Source organism: Hippoglossus stenolepis, chromosome 14 (genome assembly GCF_022539355.2).
Source record: "Hippoglossus stenolepis isolate QCI-W04-F060 chromosome 14, HSTE1.2, whole genome shotgun sequence".
NCBI lineage: Eukaryota > Metazoa > Chordata > Actinopteri > Pleuronectiformes > Pleuronectidae > Hippoglossus > Hippoglossus stenolepis.
The window spans coordinates 20738387-20763362 of record NC_061496.1 but is presented as its reverse complement, the minus strand read 5'-3'; the positions used below and the strand labels follow the sequence as shown (position 1 = coordinate 20763362).

Sequence of the window (24976 nt, the reverse complement as noted above, 5' to 3'; positions counted from 1 at the left end):
GTGTGTGGGTGTGTGTGTGTGTGCGTGAGTGTTAGCCAGGTGTTAGCTACGCAGATACAATAAACTAGCACAAAAAGTTGGGTGCTATGATGTTCAGACCCTGAAGGGGCGGAAGTTGTGAAACGTGTGTGTGCGTGCGCATGAGCGAGTGTGCGCATGTGTGTGTGTGTGTGTGTGTATGTGCGTGCGTGCGCGCGTGTGTGTAGCGGTGCCGTGATGGCATGGGAAGAGCCGACAGTCAGAGAGGAGTGAGAAGTTGTCGGGGATGGCGGACAAACCTGTGTTCGTGAAGCTGTTCGCCGCCGGGTTTTACGGTGTCAGCTCGTTCTTCATCATCGTGGTGAACAAGAGCGTCCTCACTAACTACGGGTGAGCGGCTTTTATGTCGGAGACGCCTCTATAACGGTTATTAGTGGAGAAGCTAACGTGTTAGCTAAGCTAGCTAGTGGAAGTTGTGTTGGCTGAAGTAGGGGAGCCAAACCCCGGTGGCGCTCCCTAGCTAACGGTAACTTTTTGGCTAGCGAGGACCCGTTTCAAAGCTGCATGTCTATTAGCAAGTTAGCAAGCTAATTGCCCCATAAGCTGCTAGTTTACATTGTGCTCAGCCTGTAAGGTTCACTGGGACTAACGGGGCTCTAACTGTTTGCAGGTTCCCTTCTTCAATATGTGTCGGAATTGGACAAGTAAGTTGAATGTTTCTCCCTCGTGTACATCAGCAAACACCACATTGAAAACAGGCAGAGCTTCAACCCCGTTTCCATTGAACGTGTGTCTGTGTGCAGATGTTGGCCACAGTGGTCGTGCTGTGGGTGGGCAAGGCTGCGAAGGTGATCAGCTTCCCGGACTGCGATGAGAGCATACCTCGCAAGGTGAGACTACCCTGTTGCTCTGTTTTTTGAATGAAACGTGTCCACTGCAGGCTTCCATAGGTGTCTTCTTCAGCTGGACAGTTTGTCCTAAACTCAAATAGATTCACTGTACCGTCGTGTCAGTCAACCTTAAAGCAGATGGTGTATATAATGCAACAGGAATGTACATAGAACAGCATTTGAGACATTGATGCAGGATGATTTTGTCATTTTGCTTTTGTCAAACAAATTAACTGTTGCATTGTAGCCCTGTCTGATGCCTACATATATTTTCCGTTGATTTCCAGACGTTTCCTCTACCTCTTCTGTATGTGGGAAATCAAATCACTGGTCTGTTTGTAACCAAAAGGCTCAAGTAAGTCTCCACCGCTGCACTACCCAGGCTGGATGATGCTCAAAGAAAATGTTTTTTTAGTGTCAATAACAATTGTTATCTATGTCCACCTCCGCCAGTCTGCCGATGCTTACTGTCCTCAGGAGGTTCTCCATTTTATTCACATTGCTGGCAGAGGGATTTCTGCTCAAGTAAGACAACTCACATTCCCTGTCATTTAAACTATGCCTTTCTCCTGGTACTGTATCTAAGGCTTTCATTTGCAGCTCAAAGTGCTCAGATTGAATTTAGTTGCTCTCCTGTCTCTGACCTTTGACAGGAAGAAATTCTCCAGGCCAGTCCAGCTGACAGTATTTACAATGATCCTCGGGGCGTTTATAGCCGCAAGGTAAGCTCTGCTGCATCCAGGTGCCACGGCAGTTAACCAAAGCAGAATTACCTTCACTACAAAGGCTTGTCCTGTTGTGATATATGTGCCTACTTAAGAGATATTGTCTTCAGGGTCATTAGACACATGTTGTATATCTGTAGTTAAAGGAGCTCTGCTGAAACAGATCATGCTCGCAGCTAAATTCTCAGTGACAGAACACTTCTTTACTCCCTGGATGCTTTTTTCCCCATCGTCTCCGTCCGCAGCGCTGACTTGTCCTTCGACCTGCAAGGCTACGTGGTCATTCTCCTGAACGACGTGCTGACTGCAGCCAATGGAGTCTATGTGAAACAAAAATTGGATGCAAAGGTATGAGGCAGCGGCACCACCTGATGAATAGTAACCATTGTTGGGCAGGAGCTGTTTTTGGCCTTGGGCTGGTGTTGGTGAATTTGGAGAAACTAAACTGTCCTTCAGCGTCGGGCTCAAAGGAACTCAATGTACACGGTTACCCTGAGCTGGTTCTCTTCACTCCTCACTAAGTGTATTTAATTATTGCATTGTTTAAACAGCCCTGCAGCTTTGTGGCTTGTTTTTTCTTCCTCATTTTAGTGACCTAGGTTTATTAGTCTGCTGATCTAGTCTGTCTAACTGTTTGAGTATCAAATCAGAAATGGCCTGTAGCTTGTTTTTCGTCAGTCTTTAGTGTCACATAAGCAAACTGCTCAGCTCTCACATTACAGCAGAGGCCGAACTGGATCCAGATTTAGTCTGCGATGTCTGCAGAGCACCATCTGCCAGCACTGAGCTAAACAGAGAGGTGTGTGTGTGTGTGTGTGTGTGTGTGTGTGTGTGTGTGTGTGTGTGTGTGTGTGTGTGTGTGTGTGTGTGTGTGTGTGTGTGTGTGTGTGTGTGTGTGTGTGTGTGTGTGTGTGTGTGTGTGTGTGTGTGTGTGTGTGTGTGTGTGTGTGTGACATTGTGAGGGAGTCAAAGATGGATATACACAAAACAATCACATGAATTCAGGTTCCTACAGGACCTTGAAATTCTTGAGAGTTTGAGGGAAAAATGGCATCCTTGAATTTTTTTAAGAATAGACACAAATATTGTCTAGTTTATGAATTTATATATTTCTACTGTCTCTCAGCTCTTCAACTCATGAACAAGTCTCTGTCTCTTGCACAATATTTTGTTTTGCTGAGCTGTGCAAGAAAATGCAAAAGACCACATTGTTTGCTATCACTGTAACAGCTCAGTTGCGAAGTGTTCACACCTTCAAGCCCTTGTTTTTTGGGGTGTGTGACCTGATAGTTCCCAATATAGATATTCTTAGCATTGTCACACTAATAAACCCTGATCCGTGACTCAAACGATGCCATGTTGGGTCCTTGAATTTGAGGGAATTATGCAGGAGGTGCTTGAAAAGTCCTTGAATGTGATGTCTGAGAAGGTGTGGGAACCCTGTGAATGCAGAGGTTCCAGGTTGTAAAGTGGGCTGGCCCCGCACTTGTGAATAACCCTCTCTGTGCTAATTTTCTGTGTTCCTGTCGCTCCCTGTCCATCTGTTTCTTCTCTCTCTCTCTCTCTCTCTCTCTCTCTCTCTCTCACAGGAGTTGGGGAAATATGGATTGTTGTATTACAATGCATTATTTATGATAATTCCCACTCTGATGTTTGCTCATGCGACTGGAGATGTGCAGAAGGTAAGTTGTTTGACTCTCCAGTTGTTTGGTGTGTCCCCTCTTTAAGTTCTGTTTCCTGTTATATTCATTAAAACATCGCAACATCTTTTTTCAAGCAGAGGCTAAATCATCAAGTCATGAGGTCATGGTCTTAGTGCTGGCCAGTTATTACAAGGTTTAATCCCAAATTGAAGTGAGAGCACATATGTGAAGTCATGGGCGTCCACTGTAAATATGAGCTGTGTGTTTGTTGTTCAGTGTTGGCAGAGACCTTCTGGTTTGCCCAGCTGGGGCCCAGCAGCCAGAAAGGCACAAAGCTGCTATTATGCACCCAGTAGAGTTATTACAGCAGTGCCTACAACTCCCCTTGCTTGAACAACCACAGCAGAGATACACACTACTATCCTTTAAAGCTAATGGAAAATCTGTGTTGAATTTGTGTTACGACATCAACTCCCTAAAATGCGACTAACTTCTTTGTTCATGAAGTTTGTTTTCTGACTGAATCATCAGACAAGCACTGACCTGAATTTACAATCTGTTTAGTTTCACCCTTGTTTTTATGTTTTTTATGTGCATGTGTCTTCACTGGTAGTGTTTGCTGTTTCTCACAATGTCCCTTTCTTTTCAGGCGATTAAATATGACGGTTGGTCCAACATGTTTTTCCTCACCCAGTTCATCCTGTCATGTATCATGGGGTAAGGCCAGATGATTATGTATGATGAGCATGTTTGCACACAAACAAGCAGGATTGTGTTCTGTACCAGAGTTGAACATCTGGATTGTGCCAAATTTCTCTTATATCAGTGGCTGAAATCTACACTCTGTGTAGTTCAAATGACCCCACATTGCTTTAAGATTGTGAAATCTGATTTCATGCGCCAACAGGTGTTGAATTGAGAAATACGATCACATTTTGTTTGGCAGGTTTGTCCTGATGTATTCCACTGTGCTCTGCACACAGTACAACTCTGCCTTAACAACTACGATCGTGGGCTGCATCAAGGTGAGCTGCACGTGTGTCAAGTAACACAAGTCACATTACATGTCATTTAGCTGACGCTTTTATACAAAGCGACTTCCAATTAGCGCATTCAACATCTATGAGGGGCCATTCAGGGCCATTCAGGGATCAGCATCTTTCCCAAGGGGGTTCGAGCTGCCGACCTTCTGGTTGGAGGACGACCGCTCTACCCCTCAGCCACAGCCTTTACACAAACTTTATTGATTTTTTTTTTTTGCTGTTTTGCAGAATGTCCTAGTGACATACATTGGGATGGTGTTCAGCGGAGACTACATTTTCTCTTGGACCAACTTCATAGGTTTAAATATCAGGTAGGAAATGGGTTAATTTGCTTATGTTTGCTTGAAATGCTCAAAGTCTTATGTATGTAAATGTATCAATATTTGTTTGTTTGTACATATACATATACATGTACAAATACATCCAGGGCAGGACTAAGTTGTTTTTGGGGGCCCTAGAAGAACATTTCCCCAACACAAATAATAATGCATTGCACTTTTCACCATGTTTAAAATGTATTATAAATATGTAGTTTTCTTTCTATAAAATAAAAGCATTACAAAATGACTAATTTATGATTTTAGGTTCATAAATAAAATATGGCAGAGTGACCTCTACAGTTGTAATGTGCTCATCAGGGGGAACCTGCTCCATCAAAGAGCCTGAATATCTTATTATGAGCTGTATTGGATTTCTTTAACCAATCAAACCTGCCCCTCAGCTGTGTGAAGCTCACCTGTTCCTGAGGACAAGACATGTTTATAAAGAAGGTCACCTATATTACATTTTCTTAGCATTGGATGTGTTTTGGTGTTTCTCATTGTAAACATTGAATGAGTCAGACTGATCCTCCCTCTAAATGTGATTTTTTATCGGATACTGTTTGTGGTGAGAGAAGAACGAGGAAAGCTGATGTTAAAGTGTCACATAGCTGCAGGAATTTAAATGTGCATGCTTGTTGAGAGATGGGTCTTGTTTTATGACTGATGTGTTGTATCTGTATTCCTTCTAAGAATAATCCAGACACTTGATATTGAAAACCAGTCTCACATTCAATGTTTTACAAAGCTTTGTTATCCTGCCTGTCACTTACTGTTTACTTAATGTCTGTGAAGTGTAACCCAGTCGCTCTCTGTGTGTGTTGCAGTATTGCGGGCAGTATGGTGTACTCCTACATCACGTTCACAGAGGAGCAGACAACCAAACCAAGTGAAAGCAACAAGCTGGACATCAAAGGCAAGGTGGTTGTATGACAGAGACACTGGATTTAATTATTTTTATGCTGACGAACAGGAAAACTCTATTTTTAGTACGACTTTTATTTATGGACTATTTTAGAGACAAAGCTGATGGAAACGGTGTTATGGTGAAATCCTTCACCATGACTCCCCCTGCTGTTGCCATGCTTAGGAAACCCTCCAGTGGGATTGTGGGTTGATTTCTATTTTTTGATGTAGTTTTCTTTTTAAATATTTGTATTTTGATACTGTGCTTGTGAGTATTAAGAAGAAGGGAAACAGGGAAGCAGTGTTATTTATGTTAGAACATTTCTTGACAGTTCAACAGACTGAACATTAAATGTTGGGATGATGTAAAGTTTCCTGAACACAGGAGCGAACAGCTGGGACGGCCGATTGTTAGAAGCATGGGTGTTTACTGATGAATCGCGGGAATAGTATGTAACGCTTATTTTAAAGGCACACTCCTTGTTTTTGCTGTTTTTGCTGTTTACAAGAAATGTAACTATAGATGCCTTCTAAGAACAGTGAGATGCACTGGCACTGTCATTATCTGTTATTTCGGATTTACGTACTTTATTTTTTTGAGTTTTGTGGATACACTGTTACAAGCATGTTACAGACGGATGGTGAATGACAGTGATCAAACCTCATCCTATAAACAAACAAAGTGGATGTGCAGTGGGCTGTCGATTCCCATCAAGGATTGTGGCTTTTAATATTGTTGCTGCCTCCTCTTGGGAGATAATTTAAAGATAACGGTTTACATTTTTCAGATTAACAGAATGTTTGTTGTGGATGTCAGTGATTCTCTCTCTATGCAGAATTAACAAACAAGGGGACCCATTTCTTTTCTTTTTTGACACAGTGTTATGGCACTTTTAACTGAGGTAGCTCCTGCTGAATTGCCTCACCTACATTTATATGTTGATATGAGATTATTGTACCTGAAATGTAATTTTTAGGTTATTTCAAGAGAAACGTGGTTATCTTAACCTTAAGTAGTCAGGTACGAGTGTTGTCTTTTCTTTTTTTTTTTACATTTTTATCTACATCATTTTATATTTATTACTTTTTTAGACTAATATCCATTTTTATAGATGGTGTGACTTGTTAAGTGTGGATGGTGATCTCATCTCACAGTAACGATGCATTTTTAGCTGGAACAATGTCATGTATTTTTACATTAAAACAAACCTGTTGACACAATGGACTCCTTGTAATTTCTTGGTTTGGTGCTAGGATTCATTAGTTTTATTAAATTTTTGTACTTTCTCAAATTCCTTGTAATATAAAAATGTATTTACTATTGATACTTTAAAAATTGTTCAGTTATCAATACAGTCTATAGAAAGTGTCTGTTTGCAGCTGATCATAACACACCAAGGCTCAAATCAAGCTTGCATGTATCTGACTAATTTGTTTTAAAAACAAAATGATTTCAGTAACTTTCAACATATTCTGAGATTGTACCTGTGAGAACTGCATTTTATCTTTAAGTTTTCTTTTGTTTCTACCACTAGGAGGCACTAAAATCAAACATTTTTCAAATATTACAAAGGCAAATATAGAAATCAGACCATGTGAGCTGAAGATGTCTTATTTACAGTATTGCCTCACTTAGAACAAGCAGCCGTACACAGTGAGCACATGTGGACTCACTAATAAGCAGTATAAGACTGCAAAGGGCTAAATATCTTCACTTTCATCCGAAACATGTGAACATCCTTCAAGAGACTAAGATAAAAGTATATTCAGAGACAAAAACAGAATATGTGAGTTTACTAAGTAACATTTTTTCTTGATCGCTAACATATAAATAAATTAAATTGGCTGAAGATAGATTTGAGAACTTGTTTTTTATGCAAAACATAGAACCAAACATTCAACATAGAACCCAAAACATCTCAATACAAACCCACTACCATAACAATTTTAACCCATTATCTTTAACATCCTTAAGAAACTTATGTAAGAATGTCTAAAACTTCATATCCACAAAGAGTTTTTATGTTAATATGGATGTATCCAACGTTAATTAAATTAGCCGAGCTAATGGGCCACATCATAGACAAACTGAGTGGAATTTAAAACAACCAAGTAATATTATTGCATTGTTATTGCCAGTAGCGGCAGATAATAAGCACCTTAATCAGTCCAGTCTGAACTATTAAAAAGAAGAAGAGAGGAACAGAGTCCATATCTGCCCAGATTACAGCTGTTCAACTGTGTTCAAGTATTTTTCTACTTTGGTATAATGGACGTTTCTCACAGGCACAAACACAAACCAGAAGAACAGAGGTCACAGAACTGCAGTATCACTTCAGGAGGAGGTTACAACAAGGAGGTGCTGTCAGAGCAGGAGTTAGTCAACGTGCTTTCAACGCGCACAGAGACAACACATTATAAAACAAACAAACCACAGATTCTACTACAATGGACTGTGGCCAAAAAAGGCTCTGACACCTGAGAACATTATTGCAAGAGCACATTACCCATACTTGTACGAGTACAACTGAAAAAATGATTTAACTTTAATTAAAGATTGTCTTTTTTATGTACAGTGGATGAAGGTTTGTAAAATGAAGCACAAAATCCTTCACCAATATATATAGTATATCTGATGTGATTTTGAAGATCATCCTGGATGTTGACTGCTGGAAGCCATTCATGTTTTCAAACAGACTTTTGCCCATGGTGCATTCCCTCTCAGCCACAAATGAAGGCTGAGCTCTCACAGCAGCATATAGCATTGCTAAATAATGCTATTAATTTTATTTGCGTAAGTCCTATCTGATAGAAGCCCTGGGCTTCAACAAGTGTCTGTCTGCATGATGTTTTCTTTGTTAATGTTAAAATATACCAGGAGATGCAAAGAGTAGCGACAGCACAGACACAGCCACAGGAGTGGTTGTGAGCTGCCGGAGCTCAGCCTTTCACGATAAATGCATAATATGAAGTGTTAGATCATAATGTAAAACTTGCAGACACCAATACATTATTTTTCTAATACAACAATCAAATCAATGGTGCCAGTGTGTTTTGTATGGATTGTAGTAGTAATTATTTACCATATACTTTAAGTTTTTTACCTATTTTTATACCAGCAGCAGCAGCCAGGAGAGATAAAGATAGTGTAACTTTCAATCTTACTTCAGGTAAGCCTGATAAACCTGTGACACAACATTGTGAGCAAGGTATAAAAACCCCACCCAAACAGGGAGAGCAGGACTGAGCAGCAAAGCAGTAGTTTTATTACTTAAACATGCCTTTCTGTTGCTTCGATTAAAAAGCAGTTCAGTGCATATTCAGTGCATTTGAGCCATTTTCTGCCTGCATTGTCTCTGGGATTTTAAAAGCATTCCCTTTTATAGATTCCTATAATGTACCATATTATCAAGGTAAAGATAACAGTGAAAATAAATTGTAAGGCACCAGCCACCAGCCTCAGCCTTTCACGAGGTGAAAGATCAGTCATTAGGCTCATTGCAGGAAGTGATTTGTCTCCCTACAACATTTCAGAGAGAAATTCAGCTTGACTGACTGTGACTGTGTCAAAACTGACAAAGAAGTGGGAATGAAATCTCTGCATGGAAGATAAATCCTTTCATTATTCTTCAAGATAGAAGAACATCGGGACAAACAGATTTTTTCAATCCATTTTCATTTTAAGGCAGATGTGGAGAGACAGACCTTACGTGTTAGATATATAATTTATGGCTTTGATACAAAAGGTTTCTAGATTGGTAAGAAACGGACAACTTCTAAGCAATGTTACAGTCCAGCTGCTGAGTGTCAGTTTTACAGCGTGGCGAGGTTCTCGGCCAAGTACCAGAGACTGTAGAAATTGCAGCCAATGCAGCAGAGGTTACAGAGGGAGGACAGCAGTCTGTACAGCCACAGGCGACTGCTGAGGTGTCTGTATTTGACATCCGACTCACACAGCTTGGCGTAAGCTTCACGGTTAGACGACAGGCCGATGTCCTGCCCTAGTCCGCACGCCTGCTCAATGAGGTGCATGTCTGCCATGATCTCCGATGTCATTTGGCCAAACCATTGGGCGTTGACTGCCGCAACCGTCACCGACACAAAGAAGATGAAGATCTGGTGGGGAGAGAGCAGAAGTGCACATTGTAGTATGATCACAAATGCAGGTTAAGTGCAATGTGAGGATGTGGAAGACACTACACACCTGAAAGGATTCTCTGTCGTCCAGCATGTCGCTGGGGTGATACACAGCGTAGATGGTGAGGTTGAAGAAGGCACAAGCTGAACCCAGGTGGAGGTAGAACGGGACAAGGCGACTCTGAATAAACCCGTACGTGTGTCTGCTCAGGTGGCTGTCCATCACAAAGCCTGTGCAGAAATCACAGCAACTCATTAGCACTGCAGTAAACTTCTTACAGAAAAACACTAATTCCTATAACAATTTCCTGAAAATAACAAGGTTAAAGTTTCCATTTTTGACTTACAGCTGAAGTTAGTCATATCTGCATAAGTTTACTCAAATTTAAGTGCATACATCTTAATCACATTATGATTATCAGAGATTTCATTGAAAAGTTCAGGAACAAATTGCTTGGTGCATGCTCGACTTTGCCTGTTCCCTCTCTAAGGTGGAAAGTTGACCATTTTACAAATCTACCACAGCACTAACATTATACAAATATAAGCTTTGTAGTTGAATATTGGCAGGAAGCTCAGATGTTGTAATGTACTGGAGGTCAAGGGGTCATTTTCAGTTGATTACATAGGTGCTGCTGTGTAGCATGTAGAAAGGGACGTGAATGGCACATCTCTAAGTGCAGACACTCCTTAAATTATTACAAACTGCATAATCGTATTCACTGAGCTACAACAAAGGAAAAATCGGAGCTGGAATGTAGGTGAAAGGTGGCCGGCTTTACAGGTGTAAAGATCACTGAGGTCCTGTTCACACCTGGCAGAGGGAGACACTCTGGTCCAGACATAATTGAATACATATAAAAACATGTGTGAGGACACACTAAAAACACCCTGAGACATATTCAGTGGTGCCTGGGGACCACACTGAAGAACTACTTCAGACAATGATTGGGTTGTTCATATAGCATAACCACAAAACCTCTAACCAGTTCCCAGCCTCTCCCACTCCCTCTCTATCAACCCCTCACTCTTTCTTCCACCAAGTAGTTTATGTTTTCAGTGTTTGTTTGTTAGCAGAATTATGCAAAACTACTGAACTGATTTCAATGAAATTGTCTGGGGAGGTGGGATGCGACCCAAGGAAGAATCCATTAACAGGACAAAATTTTATATTAATCATTCAATTTTGGAGCAGATTTGATTAAGTGGGCAGATACGGATCCAGGTTGTTGTTTTTTTCACATTTTTGAGAATTTCTCAAGAAATAAAACAGTGATCTTTATAATATATAATCACTTTTATACAGTGTGTGATTGGTACCAACTTGAAATAAAGGTGACCCAAATCTGCATTCCCCAGTAGGTGGAGAGCAGCAGCAGCTGCAGCAGCTTGACTGAGAACGTTGGGTCCTGGTCGGTGGACATGATTCCTCCTCAGCCTCTCTCTTCTGCGTCAGGACTCCACTGTCGTCTGCAGCAGCAGCAGCAGCAGCAGCAGCAGCAGCAACACCGCCACGTGGGGGGGAACTAGCTATGCCTTTTCTTGTCGTCTGGAGGGCACTTGGTGCTCCACTTCAAAGAATTCTGCAAACATAACCAATCTGTCACAAGGAGAGTGTAACAACATGTAACATTTTATGAGCAATGTGATTGTGAGCAGTGACAGTGACAGTGAGCTGCACCTTTCAGCCACTGCAGTCCCAGATTAGTGATGTGCAGACAGAAACACAGTCCACATGCTTCAATGTGACAGCTCATCATCTCAGCTCCCAAAATCAATACAACTAACAAAAGCTGGCTGTTTGACTTCCGTCACTTTTATTAGTGCAGAAGAAAAGCGTGTGCAACAGATACTTCCGCATTGTTGTCAAGGAAACTGGGGCTGATGTCTTAAAGGGGACATAGCATGCCCATTTTACCACAAGTTGATATGGTTCCTTGGGGTCTTAATGAAATGTCTGTAACATACTTTGGTCAAAATACCACAAGGATCATTTAAAACAGCACCCTTTTACCCTGTCTAAAACAGCCCTCCACAGAGTGACCTGTTTTGAGTGCCTGTTCCTTTAAATGCTAATGAGCCAGCTCCCCCCTCCCCCTCTCTCCCCATGATTTTAAACGATATAAATTACATATTTTATATGATATAAATTATCAAATATGCATCCCATACTTTGTATTCCCCTTCTGTTGTCCTGGAGTTTTAATTTTCCCAATCACATAATTACATGTCCCCCTCTGCCCATCCACTACAAGCACACAAGCAGACAGACAGAGAGAGAAAGAGAGGTGGGGGGGGCTATGAAGACCATCATTTACCCCCGAACCCCGACATTCAACGGGTACAACAACAAGCGGAGAAAGCAGAATCGCAGGCTGACCTTATATATACACAGTCTATGGGGCTGACCAGCGCGGAGAAATGCACGTCCCGTGTGAACAGCCAGGCGGCTGCGCGCTTGAGGGGGGGTGGGCCAAGGCCATGTAGGGAGACAGTGTATTGTTACGACACAATACACAGGAAGCTCATTCGAGTCACTCAAGCATGACGTTTCTGACTTAGAGGAACCATAACAAAACGCGCAAGTGTTTTTTTTCCAGAGTTTTTGGGTTGGTAGACATGCCAGATACCCACATTAACGTGTAGAAGCACTAACAAAGTGGAATTTGCATGATATGTCTCCTTTAACCTTACAAGCAGCAGAGAGAGAGAAAGTGTGAGTACGCATTCCTGCAGTGTTTATACTCCTGAAGTCTACACACACACAGACAGAGAGAGACCGATGCCCACTGCTTACACGGCTAATTTAAAGCTAGCTAAAACTCTCAGTTTGCAGGACACACACACACACACACACACACACACACAAGGGCGTCAACAAACCTTCAAAGTCACCTTTTGTAAGCCCCCGGCTCAGTAGTAAAATATCACCGTGTTGCTAATGGAACTTCCCCGACTAGTTGCTAACAGCTAGCTAAAGTTAACCTCGAGTAAAGTTAGCTTGACTTGGAAAACTATTTCTGTTGTATTTTCACTTTCCTCTAAGACAGCAGCTGACACACCACTGAGCAGACATGTTTGACAGTGAGAAGTCAGAGGGCAGCCTACCTGTGCTTACAGAAGCAGGTGGTTGTACATGTGACGGTGGAGCTAACTTCAGAAGCCGAGCTGCTAACTCACTGTACAGGCGGAGAAGAAGGAGGCGGAACAGCAAGTGTCAGGATGTGCTGAAGAAAAGTGTCCACTGGTTCCCCTCAACCCTCAGGTAACACCTCCCGCCACTGGGGAAACACGTGCTGCCTTTACGTAACTGCGAACGTGAAGAAGGAGACTGGACGCTCGGTGGGTGTTGCTGGGAGATGTAGTATGAAGGCTGAGGTCTACGTGCAACACACGTGTATTTTACTAACTGTAAAGTCCTTCACTAGTATTTCCTGGATAGTTAACTGTGGTTAAACTAAAGAAAGTAATGTAGAGGTACATTCAACTTGACTTAAAGTACAGTTAACAGTATTAGCTTCAGTGTACCCATTGTACAAAATGTCCACATCCTGCAGAATGAGCCATTTCAGAATATATAATAATAAGTCTTCATTTTTTAGATCAAGTACATCAGTCTGTCTATCTATCTATTCATCTGTCCAATCACTCAGTAGACCAGCATTTTTATTTGGATCTGCACAAAATTTCACACACTCATTAATATCAGTCCTGATTTATTTTCATCAGGATCCATAAATTATTCTCTGAGAAATAAAGGACAATGGGGAAACCACTCTGTAATGTACATTTAAAAACCAAAAGGGTCTGATACTGTTACATTCAATGGTTCAATGAGATGCATTCTCATTTACATATCAAAATAGAAGCAAGTATTTTACAGTTTGTTTTTATCTGGACACTACATTCACTAGCATGTATTTTAAGTTGTCTGTATGAAGTTAATTAGGAGGTAATGTTTTCAGAGTGTATGGCACTTGGGTATTAAGGTATGTAACAGGGAAAAGTTATGTAACACACTTTAAAAGAAGGGGAAAAAATAAGACATTTGGTGCAGTACGCTCTGAAACAAGCACATGATACATATACGTTTTTTATTCAAGCTGCAAATTTAACCATGAGTGTTAAATACTTGTGCACAGTAAAAGGAAATAGTGAATACATTCATGACTTAAAAGCTTAATGATACTTGTGTTCCTGTTTCACATTGATAGGAGAGCGTTCTTAAAAGGTCCAGTGTGTAAGAAAGTGATATATTGGCAGTAGTTGAATATAAAATAATCCTCGTCATGTTTCACTAGTGTGTTTCATCTAAATTTTACAAATTGTTGTTTTCTTTACCCTAGAATGGCGCCTTTCTATTCAAATACTTTATATTTCTATCTGGAGCGGGCCCTCTCTATAAAGGCAACCATGTTTTCTTACAGTAGCCCAGACTGGACAAACTAAACCCCCTTTGAGTTTCTATGACAACTGAAGGCTATCACAGGTTCTCTTTCATGTTTGGAAGAGGAGGGTGAGGTGAGGGGTGTTCAGCTGCAACATGCAACTGCACCACTAGATGTTTCTAAATTCAAATCACTGAACCTTAAAGACACAGTCTAGTGTTTTAGCTTGTTTGTACAAAGCTTAATTCCACCATAGAAAAGTCTGATATGTATCTTTGTGTAAAAGAGCGTATTGCTTTAGAGGAAATGTCTTCATATTGTGAGTTGCAGACATTGTCTCTGTGTTTGTGTGACACAGAGCTGAGATGAGATCAGGTAACAGTGATGGGGGGGGGGGTTGTCAGTGTCGAGCAGATTTACAAATTTTGTCGTAAACCTCGGGAAAGGCCTCTTTACAGCCCAGTTCCTCTCTCAGTCTGTGATACAGTTGTCCATCAAACATCTCCCAGAACTCCTCTCGGTCCATGTACACATCTGCATACAGCATCTGGAACCTGCAGGAGTCACAAAGACAGATAAAGAGTAGGTGTGTCAATGTAATAGCATGGAAATAATATTGTCGTAGAAAGACTGTGATGTCAGCTTAGTTACAGATGCTAAATGTCACGTATCCCTTGACACTTACCCGTGCACATCTCTCACAAACTTTTCCAGCTGACGTGTTGATTCTTTAGCTTCAAAGTGTTGGACTTTAGGTTCTCCGTAAGCCCCGATATCCACGTACAGCTCCTCCTCTTCACCTTTGGGATGAACCATCCCTCTGCCTGATGGCAACAGGAACGGACACAGCCACATAGGGTAAACCTGAAAAAACACACACACACACAGAGATTTCAATCAATTTGTCCTGAAAGCACAGAGTATTTAGAGGGTTTGACTATCCGCAAGTCTTACTCTGATGTTCTCGTAGAAGCATGTGATGGCGTCCTGCAGATGCTTCATGGGAACCAGCATGTCCTGGACCACGTGGTGCTGTTCGTACAGCTTCCTGATGGTCTCTCCCTGTGTGAGCTTCAACAGAGAGATCTTAGGAGGAACCATCCACCCGAAAATCCAGCGGAAGACCGGATTGTTACCGAATGGGATGATGTCCTGAAGAAAATACACAAAAAATTACACAAACAGGTTAAAAGAAGAAGCCAAAGTGTCTTTCTGTGATGCTGTGAGATACGATAGTCCCTGAAACAAGTCGTCAGATAGCGGAATATAAAAAATTTAAAAGAAAATAATTTATCAAGCAAAAATCCAAATGTCTACTGATTTAATCTCAGCTTCTCAAATGAGAGAAGGTGCTGCTTTCTGTTTTACAGTTTTTCTGTCTTATATGATGGAATATTTAATATCTCTGAGCATTAGACTTTAAGTAAGACAACAGGAGTGACTTTAACATGTCACATCAGTCTCTGTGAGCTTGTGATTTCCCCTAAAGTTTCTAGATTCAACAAAAATGACAGCAGTTAATTCAAGAACTATTAAAAACAGATGAACATGTGTGTATGAAAGCATGTAACTAATAATAATAGTTCTCATTTTATGAGCAACTAAATATGTAGCTGTTTAAAATCAGTCACTGCTGAATACCAAAGAATTTATAGCAACAAAATGTTTTAGTTTTAAAATAATCAATTAGAATTTATGTGGCTTGAACTCCCCTTTGAAAAACCTTTGTGTTCACAAATTCAAATGCAGGATTCCAGTGGACAGGGTCGGCCCATCTGATGTTGGATCTCATTGAATCATGTGACTGACAAAATGTAACATCAATCAATTCAATCCAGACTTGATTGATTATCTTAAAAAGCTCAAATGTTTAGGCTTAAACATTTTGATCTTTAATTTTGGTGTCTGAATTTCTTTATTCCAATTTGAGCAACGCTGTTTTTACTTGATTTGGCTTCATGAATTTATTGAACTTAATTAGCATTTAAATGTATCTCATTGATGTAGATCCTTAAAAAGAAAATCCAAACTTGTATTTAAACAAAAGTTTGTTTTCTTTTTCTGGAAAATGCCAAACAGGGGAATTCAAACCTCATAGATTCACATGGGTTTCAAAAATAAAACCTTTCAGTGTTATCAATTCATTAAATATTTAGCAGTGATTCAATTTAACAATTGAATATTCCCAAAAATGTATTTGCTTCGAAACATGTGACAAACTTCTTAAACCTCTTTCATTACCCACACTCAAAATTAAAATAGTATTTTTTTCATCTTACTACCATTTAATGTAATATTTACATAAAAAATATAATTTAAAACTTCACATATGGGTTGTAAATTATGTTTGAGCTTCATGTGTCACTGATCCAACACATACTCACTCCTCCTAAATTCCACCAGGGGGCAGCAGCAACTCACCAAGCATGGCCAAATACTTTGTAGTGTCAATGATCAACACATCAGTGATGTCTATGACAAATTGTGGATTAATGATTTAATAAAAAACATTGCTCAAGCTTTCCTCTGCACCATCCACAAGAACAAAATCCTTTCAAAAATAGAGAGCACCCAAAAGCCCAGAGCCAGCTCCTTTAGATATCTGTCAAACCAATACCATGCATAATTCATCACTCCATTTACTGTTACAGAACATAGAGGATGCCAAGCCCCTCTCACTAATGGCTAATGGTGTGTGTATATGTGAGTACAAAATGTGTGTTTTGTGACTACCTGAACCTCCCAGAAGATGCTGCGTGTGTGTCTGTGGTAGTACTGTCTGAGAGGAATGTACTCCACTCCAGTGTGGTCGCTCTTCAGGTAGCCCTCCACGTGTTTGAAGAACCAGGGCTTAAAGTGCAGCCCGATTCTGTTAATCTGGTGCAGGAGAGGAGAAGAGTAAAGTTACATTTGATCACACATTTGAAAACCAAATTGACATTCACAATAACACGTAGAGGTGATGATGTTTTCACAGTTCTGGCCCCAGCATTAAGGAACACTCTCCCTATATATTCACAGTCTGTAGTATATATCGAAGCCTTTAAAAAAACAACTGAAAACCCATTTATTCACACTGGCTTTTGTCTCATCACGTACACTGTTGTGTTTGAATCCATACATTTTTATTCATTGTTTTATATTATACTAGTGACGTGCCTGTTCTAAACCTGCCTGTTCTCTTGTCCTGTGTTAATGCTCTAGAGCTACTTCAGAATCATTCCTTGTCATTATAGCTGATGTTTTGCACAGAAAAGTCTATGGTGCAGAGTAAGGTTAGAAAACTTTGTGTTCATCCTACCTGGTTTATCTGCAATGAAGATTTTATAGTGAATGTTTTACAAAACATGAAACTGAATTTGATTACTACAATTCAAATGTGTGGCTTATATACAAGTTTGAATGATTTAGGAACTGAATTTTTGGATACATTGCATGACAGTTATTTGAGAGGTCGGGTAAGCCAACGACGCAATCTTCAGACCCAAGTTCGAAACTTTTCTCAATAAAAGCTCTAATTCCGCTAGATGTAAAGCATTGTAGCAACAAATCTAACATTGTCGTTTTATTTTAAAGACAAACTGCCAAACAAAAAGCGACTATGAATGTTGTTCCATGACAGAGCTGTGTGTCAGTTGTATATGGTGGAATCAAAATTATCAAAATGATCTGGTGGCGATTTTGGCCCAGTTACAGACCACTGCTGTAGTTTATCCGAGGACTTAGAAGAAGACACGTTGAACTGAAGGCACGCTGCCCTCCTTCCACTGACTGCTAAAGAGCACTGATTGCCTGTCTATTAAATTTTTCTGAATATCGATCATATGTCCATATCACACCAAACTTCCTGGTGTTATTTTATTCATGTAAAGCACTTTGTGACTTAGGTCTGAGGAAGGTGCTGCATTAAATAAACTTTTCTTACTAACATACACATTACCTTATCAGGCTCTGCGTGGTCAGTCATGGTTCCCGTCATGATGACAGCGGTGTCCAGACTGTACTGGAGGCCCTCGACAAACGTGTTCTGCTTGTTCTCCGACACTTCGGTGAAGCGCTTGCAGATGTTCTCCAGCCCTCTGACCGGCTCATAGTTCAGCTTCACCCACGACTTAGCGGGGACTATTTTTATTTCAGCTGCGACCAGGAATCCCAGACTACCACAGGACCACGGGACAGCGTGGAACAGGTCGGAGTTTTCCTCCTGTGTGACAGAAAAAAATAAAATAAGTATATGTATTTCCTGTTTGTCTTCTGGTGTCTAATGTTAACTAACCCGCGAGCAAACCTCACAGCATCGACCACAACGAGGCCACTAATCTTTTTCCTCTAGCCAACAGTCTCCTTTCCTTTATTCTGCTTCACAACATCACCTATGGGGCGGCTGTGGCTTAGGAGGTAGAGCGGGTTGTCCACTAACCAGAGGGTCTCTCCCATTCAGCATGCCTAAGTGTCTTTGGGTTAAAAGTAGATGTTTAAATTTGAAACTAGAAAATAAAGAGCCGGCAGGAGGAGACTGGAGATGCTGAACAACCAGGATCATTAAGGTGGCTATGAAGCTGTTTTTCTTACAAACATGTCCATGTGACAGAGTCAAGCAACGTCACCAGAGCCATGAGTAGACTGTTACATATTATGACATATGTAAAAAATAAAAAATAAAGAAAAGAGCTGCCACTGAATCAAATCCACCAAACTGTGTAGAATTCTTCATATTTTATAGTTTCCTCATTTTAATTGATCTACAGTTCAACATTGCTCTTGAACTTGCTGGTTCTGATTCTGACAGTTTAAGCTTTGACTATTGTTGAGGAGGTTTTGACCATCCTCACACATTACTTTATATGCCACTATATAGAGTGTATATTACTTCTGTACACCATTGGGAGAGTGGGGCCATTTAGTTCCACACACACTCCCTTCTCTCTCCAAGCAGTACCAAAGGTCAGGTTATAGATAAAGGGCCAACCAACAGTGCATTGTAATGTCTACACTTAGCGACTTTCATATCTAACTCAGATGCCCCAGACAGAGAGACACTACTGGCAAGACATAAGGACACAATGTGATTTAGGAATGCATACTTTAGCCGTAACTATCCAGTAGTATGCGAACACCTACATGTAACATAGAGAGTGACAGCAATTCTTGCCTTTCATGGATGTGCTGTTAGAATGGGTGATGAGGGAGATATATGGGGATGCTGTGGGAGACATCTTCAGACTTGGGGGGTGACAATTGCTCATGTTACTCTGTTAGCGTTTGTATATTGTTCCACCTTCTGGTCTCCTTGATGCATCAAGTCTACATTAAAACCTTCTGCATAAGACATCAGCTGCTGCCTGAGTTCTCCTTTCACCAGCCTCCAGAAAACTTCCATAACAATTATCAGTCAGTTACACACTTCTCACAGGGGCAGAGATATAGAGCAAGGCCAGACGTTCATGGTGAGGCATGGGAATGACAGAGGCACCATTCTTCTGACTCCCAGACAGTCTAGCATCAAACTTATTTTGAAGCTGCTGTTTTAAGTTTAAAAAAGTTTCATGGTGTTGCTTAAAAAGTGATTTTGAACATTTTCATTATTCGTGAAACACATTTGTGTTATATACGCCACAATCAACCAGCAATGAATAAAAACAGTCACAAGGGATGTAATAGTTTCTGCTGCCGAGGCAGACAAGTAAAGTGCAGGTAGATTGTGACCGTGGGGATGACGTTATCATGGTGATTCTTGCTGTCAGCATTGTAATGTACAAGGACACACACGCACACACACACACACACACACAGTGCTCACCTCAGTGCAGCGAACTAAACTGCCATCAGCTAGCACCAGTTCATATGCAACACAGATGTGCTGAAACAGGCCGTAAATATGAGAGGACGACTCAATGCCTGTACCCATCACCAAACCACCTGCCAGAGAAGAGAGAGAATAAAACATGTGTTCTTAGCAATTTGATTCCTTTCCAGGTGAGAGCAACAGAGGGAGAACACATGAGCAGAAATCTGCGTTTGCCTACTGGGAACATCGGGATAAATGAGTGTACCACAGCCTGATGGGAAAACATTAGATTGTTGATGCACAGTTTATGGCATCAGGAAATCCATAATGAAACCCGATCCAGGGGTGCTTCCAACACTGCAGCCATTTCCTCCCAGTTTCATCTTTTCAGCTCCAACATTAATCCTCTAATGTGATTAGTGAAGTCTAAACAGGATACACAGATAGATGGAGGAGACGCAGGAGCCAAATCACTCAACGGTGAGCTGTGGAAATCATCAGTACGTCTATTTCTAGAAACCAGATGATGTCACTCGGGGCTGATTCCCCTGGAAATAACCCACATTGATTGTAACCTGGACAACATACCCACAGTGAGATCATCCAGCTCCGGCAGCACTGGCAGAGTCCAGCCAATGGAGTTGAGGCAAGCTGTTACCTGGCCCATGTTGGCCAGCGGCTCAACTCTCACCACCTAAAGAACAAAGACCACTGGGAGTAAATATCTAAAAGTAAAAACCCTTATCAATTAAAAATGTGAATCCTTTCTGTCACTGAGCCAGCATTTCTGATGATAATAACATTGTAATTAATCATACAATACAATACAATGAGGGCAGAAACACAAGCGGTGTTAAACAAAGAGGATATGCATTTAAAAATAAGGTAATTGTGAATTCATTGACCAAAGTGTCCCTTCAGATAAAGTGGTTTAATGGCTGATGACTTGTTTTAAGACCGGGTATGGTTTCCTTGTCTCTAGTTCCCTGCTGAAGCGATGGTTCTGTGATTCCAGATGTCAGCATTTACTGTATGTTGGTGACTATGACGTTATTATGAGCAAAGTAGATGATGGACTAAACTTCATCAACACTAAGGGTCTATGGACATGCTAGTAGCTAAACACTTACACCATGTTAACTGTCGTATTTTAGCAAGTTAGCATGCTAACATATGCTTATTAGCACTAAAGTACGGCCGAGTGGTCCTCAATCAAAGTGTTGAAGAGGAAAAAGGAAAAAGTCAAGGGATCAATGACCTCATTAAGATTCATCCTCTGTGAACCATGATGAAGTCAGTACGGTTCTTCCTCTGGGGAAAATGAATGTGTGCACAAGATTTGATGGAAATGTATCAAATACTGGAGATATTTTTGTCGGACCAAATGGATGGACCAACATTGCTATCCCTGGAGCCCAGGGATCTAAGTTATCCATTGCTACTATAGATTCCAATGAGGCCATGAATGAGATCAGTGTAAATAAATATATGATTTTGACTTCAGACAACAAAACCCACATTATTAGCATGTAATCCAGCTCTTTATCGCGATCGGTCATTTGGTTGAAAAAAATCTGTTGGTGCAGCGCTCCCCTAGCAAAGGTTGGCTAGCATGGACAAAATAATAAATTGCTGCTCAGGTTGTTTGTCTTATCTCATGGTCTTAAGGTGGGGTTAATAAACTGTGAATTGACTGTGGACTATAGAGTTGTTTGATATGGTCATTCTGGCTCATGAAGCAGAGCTCACTGCTCTAAGTAATAGGTTGGTAACGTAAAGGTTTCTGAAATAACCTAAAACTTACACAAAAACATTGTACGACTATATAATTGGATTTATGGTTACAGTTGGTGTATGGTAATGGGTTGTTCAATGGGGCTGTGTATTTCCTGGGTACAGTAATGGACAATCTGTTTTAGTTAGCTTGAGTTAAGGCTAATTAGGTTTGTGGAAGTGTTTAATAAGTTACATGAAACCAGCATATGGGATTCAAAGTGTCAACGTGCAAGATTTGCTTGAAGTTACAGTATGTTCCTGCTCTGTATTTGAACAACCGCTCATGTCCTCAGGGTCTCATCATGGCAGGTATACTAATTCATATTTACACAGAATGTTTGTTCATATCAGCAAACTCTGAGTATAGAGCTGAGAAATGTCTGCAGAATGAACTATAAGGACCGAGTGGGGGTCACAGTGAGTGCAGATTAGTATATTTCCATTTAAACTTGGGATCGTATAGTGATCTGCTGAACTGTCCGCATGAGTCTACGTGTGTGCCCTGCATACAGTGAGTGTACACAGTCAACCCTCATTCTTACTTTTAAATTTCACTTTATTCCCAGAGAGCCTAAAAATAAGACCCACATTTTATCAAACCAGAATCATTATTTTATTAACTAAGAAGCTTGTGTTTTGGGAGTTTAACTTTTTGTACAGAACATATTTTAATTTATGACACAACAGGAAATGCACTTGTGTAATAAATAACGTTGGCTAACTGCAGTGGATTACAAGGACCTGAGCAATTGTTAATATTATTAGTTACGCGGGTCATTTTCCTACTATGATGTGTTGAAATGTCTGTTATGAAAAACCCAACCTGTGTGATTTGTCGTACCTGCTTCTTTGTGTCCACCTCCAGAATGTCCATCATATTGATCATGATGTTTTTGTGTGTTTTCTTGTATTTGCCCACTCTGAGAGACACGGTGAGCCAGCCGGGCCGACCGGTGCACATGTAGGTCTTACTCCCCTCCTTCCTCCACTCACGCACCTGAAATGTGTGAAAACACATGGTACAGGGAAAAACATTATCTATCAATGGCCAGATGTTAAACGGCATGTACGACTCGTTGTACTAGGCCAGCTGAGAAGAGTTTCCTGGTATCAAAGACTGAGGTCGAAGGTCTTGGTAAGTTTTCTCTGGCCTGTAGTGAGATTTATTTACCTCTCTCCTCCTGACCAAATCCTTTTAGGTATTAGGTGTCCGAGCTGGCTGCTCCAACCCCACTGTTTTCTCAGTGTCTTTCTCACCGAGTCTGATACATTCAGACAGCCAGCAAACTACATCAATACCAAGACTTTAACTTTGTTTCAGGAATATTTTAATCAGATTGGAAGTTCAGAGGAGATGTACAGCCCCTTTCTGGGATTCAAATAGATAGTTCATTGAAACAACTTTGTTTGTTCACAATTTACTTGATTTGTTATTGATGTGCCACTGGCTAAACAGGACATTGTTTAGCCAAACTAATTTGCCCTTAAGCTTTTCAGATGCAATTTCAAACTATTTGATCAGCGATAACCAGGTTCCAATTACCTTTAAAGTGCTGGGGGTGAACTGAACTTTTTAAAATTAGTTTTAAAAGGTTTATTGAGTTTTGCGTGAACTGGCCCACCACACACACACACACACACACACACACACACACACACACACACACACACACACACACACACACACACACACACACACACACACACACACAATTTGATAGGACTTGGAAAGGTTGGTTACATGTGAAAACTTCAAGATGTGTAATAATACGATATTAGTGATCAATCCATTAAAAAAGTGTGATGATAGCTAATATTGTGCAGATGATCGATATACTGAAATACCATCTGCATAAGAACATCAATAGTATAGTTGGATTTATTCTCATTCATACTTATACATACTTATACATACTTATTTACATATCTCCCTTTCACTTCATGTTACAGTTGTAGCTTGTTTGCATGATGTTTGCATAGTATTTAAAAGTTAAAGAGTAAACATTAGACGTTAGACTCCACACATGCGCGTGCACACACTGTCACGGCGCGGTTCGCTCACCTGTCTCTGGATGTCTCGCACGCGCTGGTCGTGCAGTTTGGGCGCAGAGCACATCTTGAATATGAGCCACGTGCGCACATAGTAATAGACATCGAATATGACGGAGAGCGGCAGCAGGAACAAACAAACAAAGATCCACCTCTGGTGAACGATCACGTAGTCGAGACCTTTGACTCTGATCCACAGCAGCAGCAACGCGACCAGTCCTCCGAGGTACAGAAGCGGAGTCATGTCGTCTGCTCGGATCAGGGACCAGATTCCACACTGAGAGACTGAGAGACTGTGAGACAGTTTCCAGGTGAGATACCTTTGACCACTGCTGCTTCTCCCCCGCTGAACTCAACCCAGCCTCCAAAACCCACTCCACATCAGCCCTTCACCCCGATAGGTCAGCGGTGCGAGGTGGAGGATCGGTTACTTCCCTTGCTCCCTCCGGGTTGGTCAAAACTGGCCAGAGGGCGGGCTCGCACGAGGAAGCTCCACGCTCATTGGTAGGAATCTAATTTTCGGGAGACGGGCTCTCTGGTGTTAAACCAATCACGAAGCAGAGGTTGTCACGCCATGAAATTTTTTCTCATGGTACACTCTGTTCATATCAGCCCTGGAGAAAGAGTAGAGTAGAATAGAAAGGAAATCTTAGTGTGAGCAAAAAGACACATATGTTTCCTGGAAAGTTGCTGAAGAATCCAAACTTTATTCATATCAGCACATGATTACAAACTGATATGAATCGTGAGTTTTAAATATAAGCCACAAATAAACCATTACAGAGTCCAAGTGTTTGCTGGACTGATCTGATACAAACATTCATGGTTCCAAAGGATGATTTCTACCGAACTTTTCATTTACTTCTACCATAAATTCAAAATGTTAATATGATCATATCCATTGTTTTATGACTAAGGTATACATTTGTTAGTCAGTGTCATAGACACAAACTGAAAAGTCAAAGTGCAAGTGATATACATTTTTATTTCCGCGTTAACAGCTGAGACTGCTGAGACTGATTTATGATAGGTGAAGTGCGAGACATTGCTGTTGCACCTCTACAACAGTGTCTCAATTCAGGGGCTGCATCCTAAGGAGGACGTGGTCTTCAAGGCCAACAAAGGAGGCGGTCTTCGTGGGTCACAAAGGCCAAATAAAAAAAGACTGAAAGACACTCTGGTCTTCAGAGGCTTTCTGCGATCGGCTTCACCAGCTCACTCCGGCCTTATTTCTGGCTCCAAATGCGCAAGATAGTGGCCTTAATAACCAGGATCTTTTGGCTTAATTTCTGGATAATGGGAGAGAGCGGAGACATCTCTTTCATCTTGATA

At 41.0% G+C, this 24976-nt stretch overlaps 3 protein-coding genes across 5 annotated transcripts; 1 reads left to right on the top strand and 2 right to left on the bottom strand.

The window, feature by feature from the left end:
- Nucleotides 1–90: 90 nt before the first annotated feature.
- Nucleotides 91–6727, top strand: LOC118120791 (UDP-N-acetylglucosamine/UDP-glucose/GDP-mannose transporter). Its single transcript, XM_035176090.2, has 12 exons — nucleotides 91–369; nucleotides 650–683; nucleotides 783–869; nucleotides 1157–1224; nucleotides 1323–1394; nucleotides 1523–1591; nucleotides 1840–1942; nucleotides 3184–3276; nucleotides 3887–3954; nucleotides 4184–4262; nucleotides 4509–4591; nucleotides 5428–6727. The coding sequence occupies exons 1-12, from the start codon at nucleotides 266–268 to the stop codon at nucleotides 5531–5533; spliced, it is 966 nt and encodes a 321-aa protein (XP_035031981.1). The 5' UTR covers nucleotides 91–265; the 3' UTR covers nucleotides 5534–6727.
- A 631-nt stretch (nucleotides 6728–7358) lies between these two features.
- si:ch211-121a2.4 (transmembrane protein 205) lies at nucleotides 7359–12994 on the bottom strand. 3 transcript variants are annotated; one of them, XM_035176092.2, is made up of 5 exons: nucleotides 12752–12994; nucleotides 12024–12100; nucleotides 10968–11226; nucleotides 9711–9874; nucleotides 7359–9622 (listed from the first exon to the last, which is right to left on the bottom strand). In XM_035176092.2, exons 3-5 carry the CDS (start codon nucleotides 11065–11067, stop codon nucleotides 9320–9322), a joined length of 567 nt encoding a protein of 188 aa, XP_035031983.1. In that variant the 5' UTR covers nucleotides 11068–11226; nucleotides 12024–12100; nucleotides 12752–12994; the 3' UTR covers nucleotides 7359–9319. The 3 variants fall into 3 exon arrangements, with proteins under 3 accessions (XP_035031983.1, XP_035031982.1, XP_035031984.1); XM_035176091.2 differs by lacking the exon at nucleotides 12024–12100; XM_035176093.2 differs by lacking the exon at nucleotides 12024–12100 and having other exon boundaries at nucleotides 12762–12994.
- Nucleotides 12995–13292: 298 nt separating this feature from the next.
- Nucleotides 13293–24026, bottom strand: dhcr24 (24-dehydrocholesterol reductase). Its single transcript, XM_035176089.2, has 9 exons — nucleotides 23658–24026; nucleotides 22437–22592; nucleotides 20408–20513; nucleotides 19832–19950; nucleotides 17972–18235; nucleotides 16765–16908; nucleotides 14986–15183; nucleotides 14717–14895; nucleotides 13293–14585 (listed from the first exon to the last, which is right to left on the bottom strand). Exons 1-9 carry the CDS (start codon nucleotides 23886–23888, stop codon nucleotides 14432–14434), a joined length of 1551 nt encoding a protein of 516 aa, XP_035031980.1. The 5' UTR covers nucleotides 23889–24026; the 3' UTR covers nucleotides 13293–14431.
- Nucleotides 24027–24976: the final 950 nt, after the last annotated feature.

What these genes read in the sequence shown, in the direction of transcription:
- LOC118120791 (XM_035176090.2), top strand. Translation starts at nt 266, where the DNA reads ATGGCGGACAAACCTGTGTTCGTGAAGCTGTTCGCCGCCGGGTTTTAC. An exon ending in GGGGCGTTTATAGCCGCAAG is followed by an intron (nt 1,592 to 1,839) that starts GTAAGCTCTGCT and finishes CTCCGTCCGCAG; the next exon opens with CGCTGACTTGTCCTTCGACC. An exon ending in ATCCTGTCATGTATCATGGG is followed by an intron (nt 3,955 to 4,183) that starts GTAAGGCCAGAT and finishes TTTGTTTGGCAG; the next exon opens with GTTTGTCCTGATGTATTCCA.
- si:ch211-121a2.4 (XM_035176092.2), bottom strand. Translation starts at nt 11,067, where the DNA reads ATGTCCACCGACCAGGACCCAACGTTCTCAGTCAAGCTGCTGCAGCTG. An exon ending in TTGGGTCACCTTTATTTCAA is followed by an intron (nt 9,875 to 10,967) that starts GTTGGTACCAAT and finishes ATTTCTGCACAG; the next exon opens with GCTTTGTGATGGACAGCCAC. An exon ending in ACGACAGAGAATCCTTTCAG is followed by an intron (nt 9,623 to 9,710) that starts GTGTGTAGTGTC and finishes TCTCCCCACCAG; the next exon opens with ATCTTCATCTTCTTTGTGTC.
- dhcr24 (XM_035176089.2), bottom strand. Translation starts at nt 23,888, where the DNA reads ATGACTCCGCTTCTGTACCTCGGAGGACTGGTCGCGTTGCTGCTGCTG. An exon ending in GCATCTTCTGGGAGGTTCAG is followed by an intron (nt 15,184 to 16,764) that starts GTAGTCACAAAA and finishes TATTTTCTTCAG; the next exon opens with GACATCATCCCATTCGGTAA. An exon ending in GCTTCTACGAGAACATCAGA is followed by an intron (nt 14,896 to 14,985) that starts GTAAGACTTGCG and finishes GTGTTTTTTCAG; the next exon opens with GTTTACCCTATGTGGCTGTG.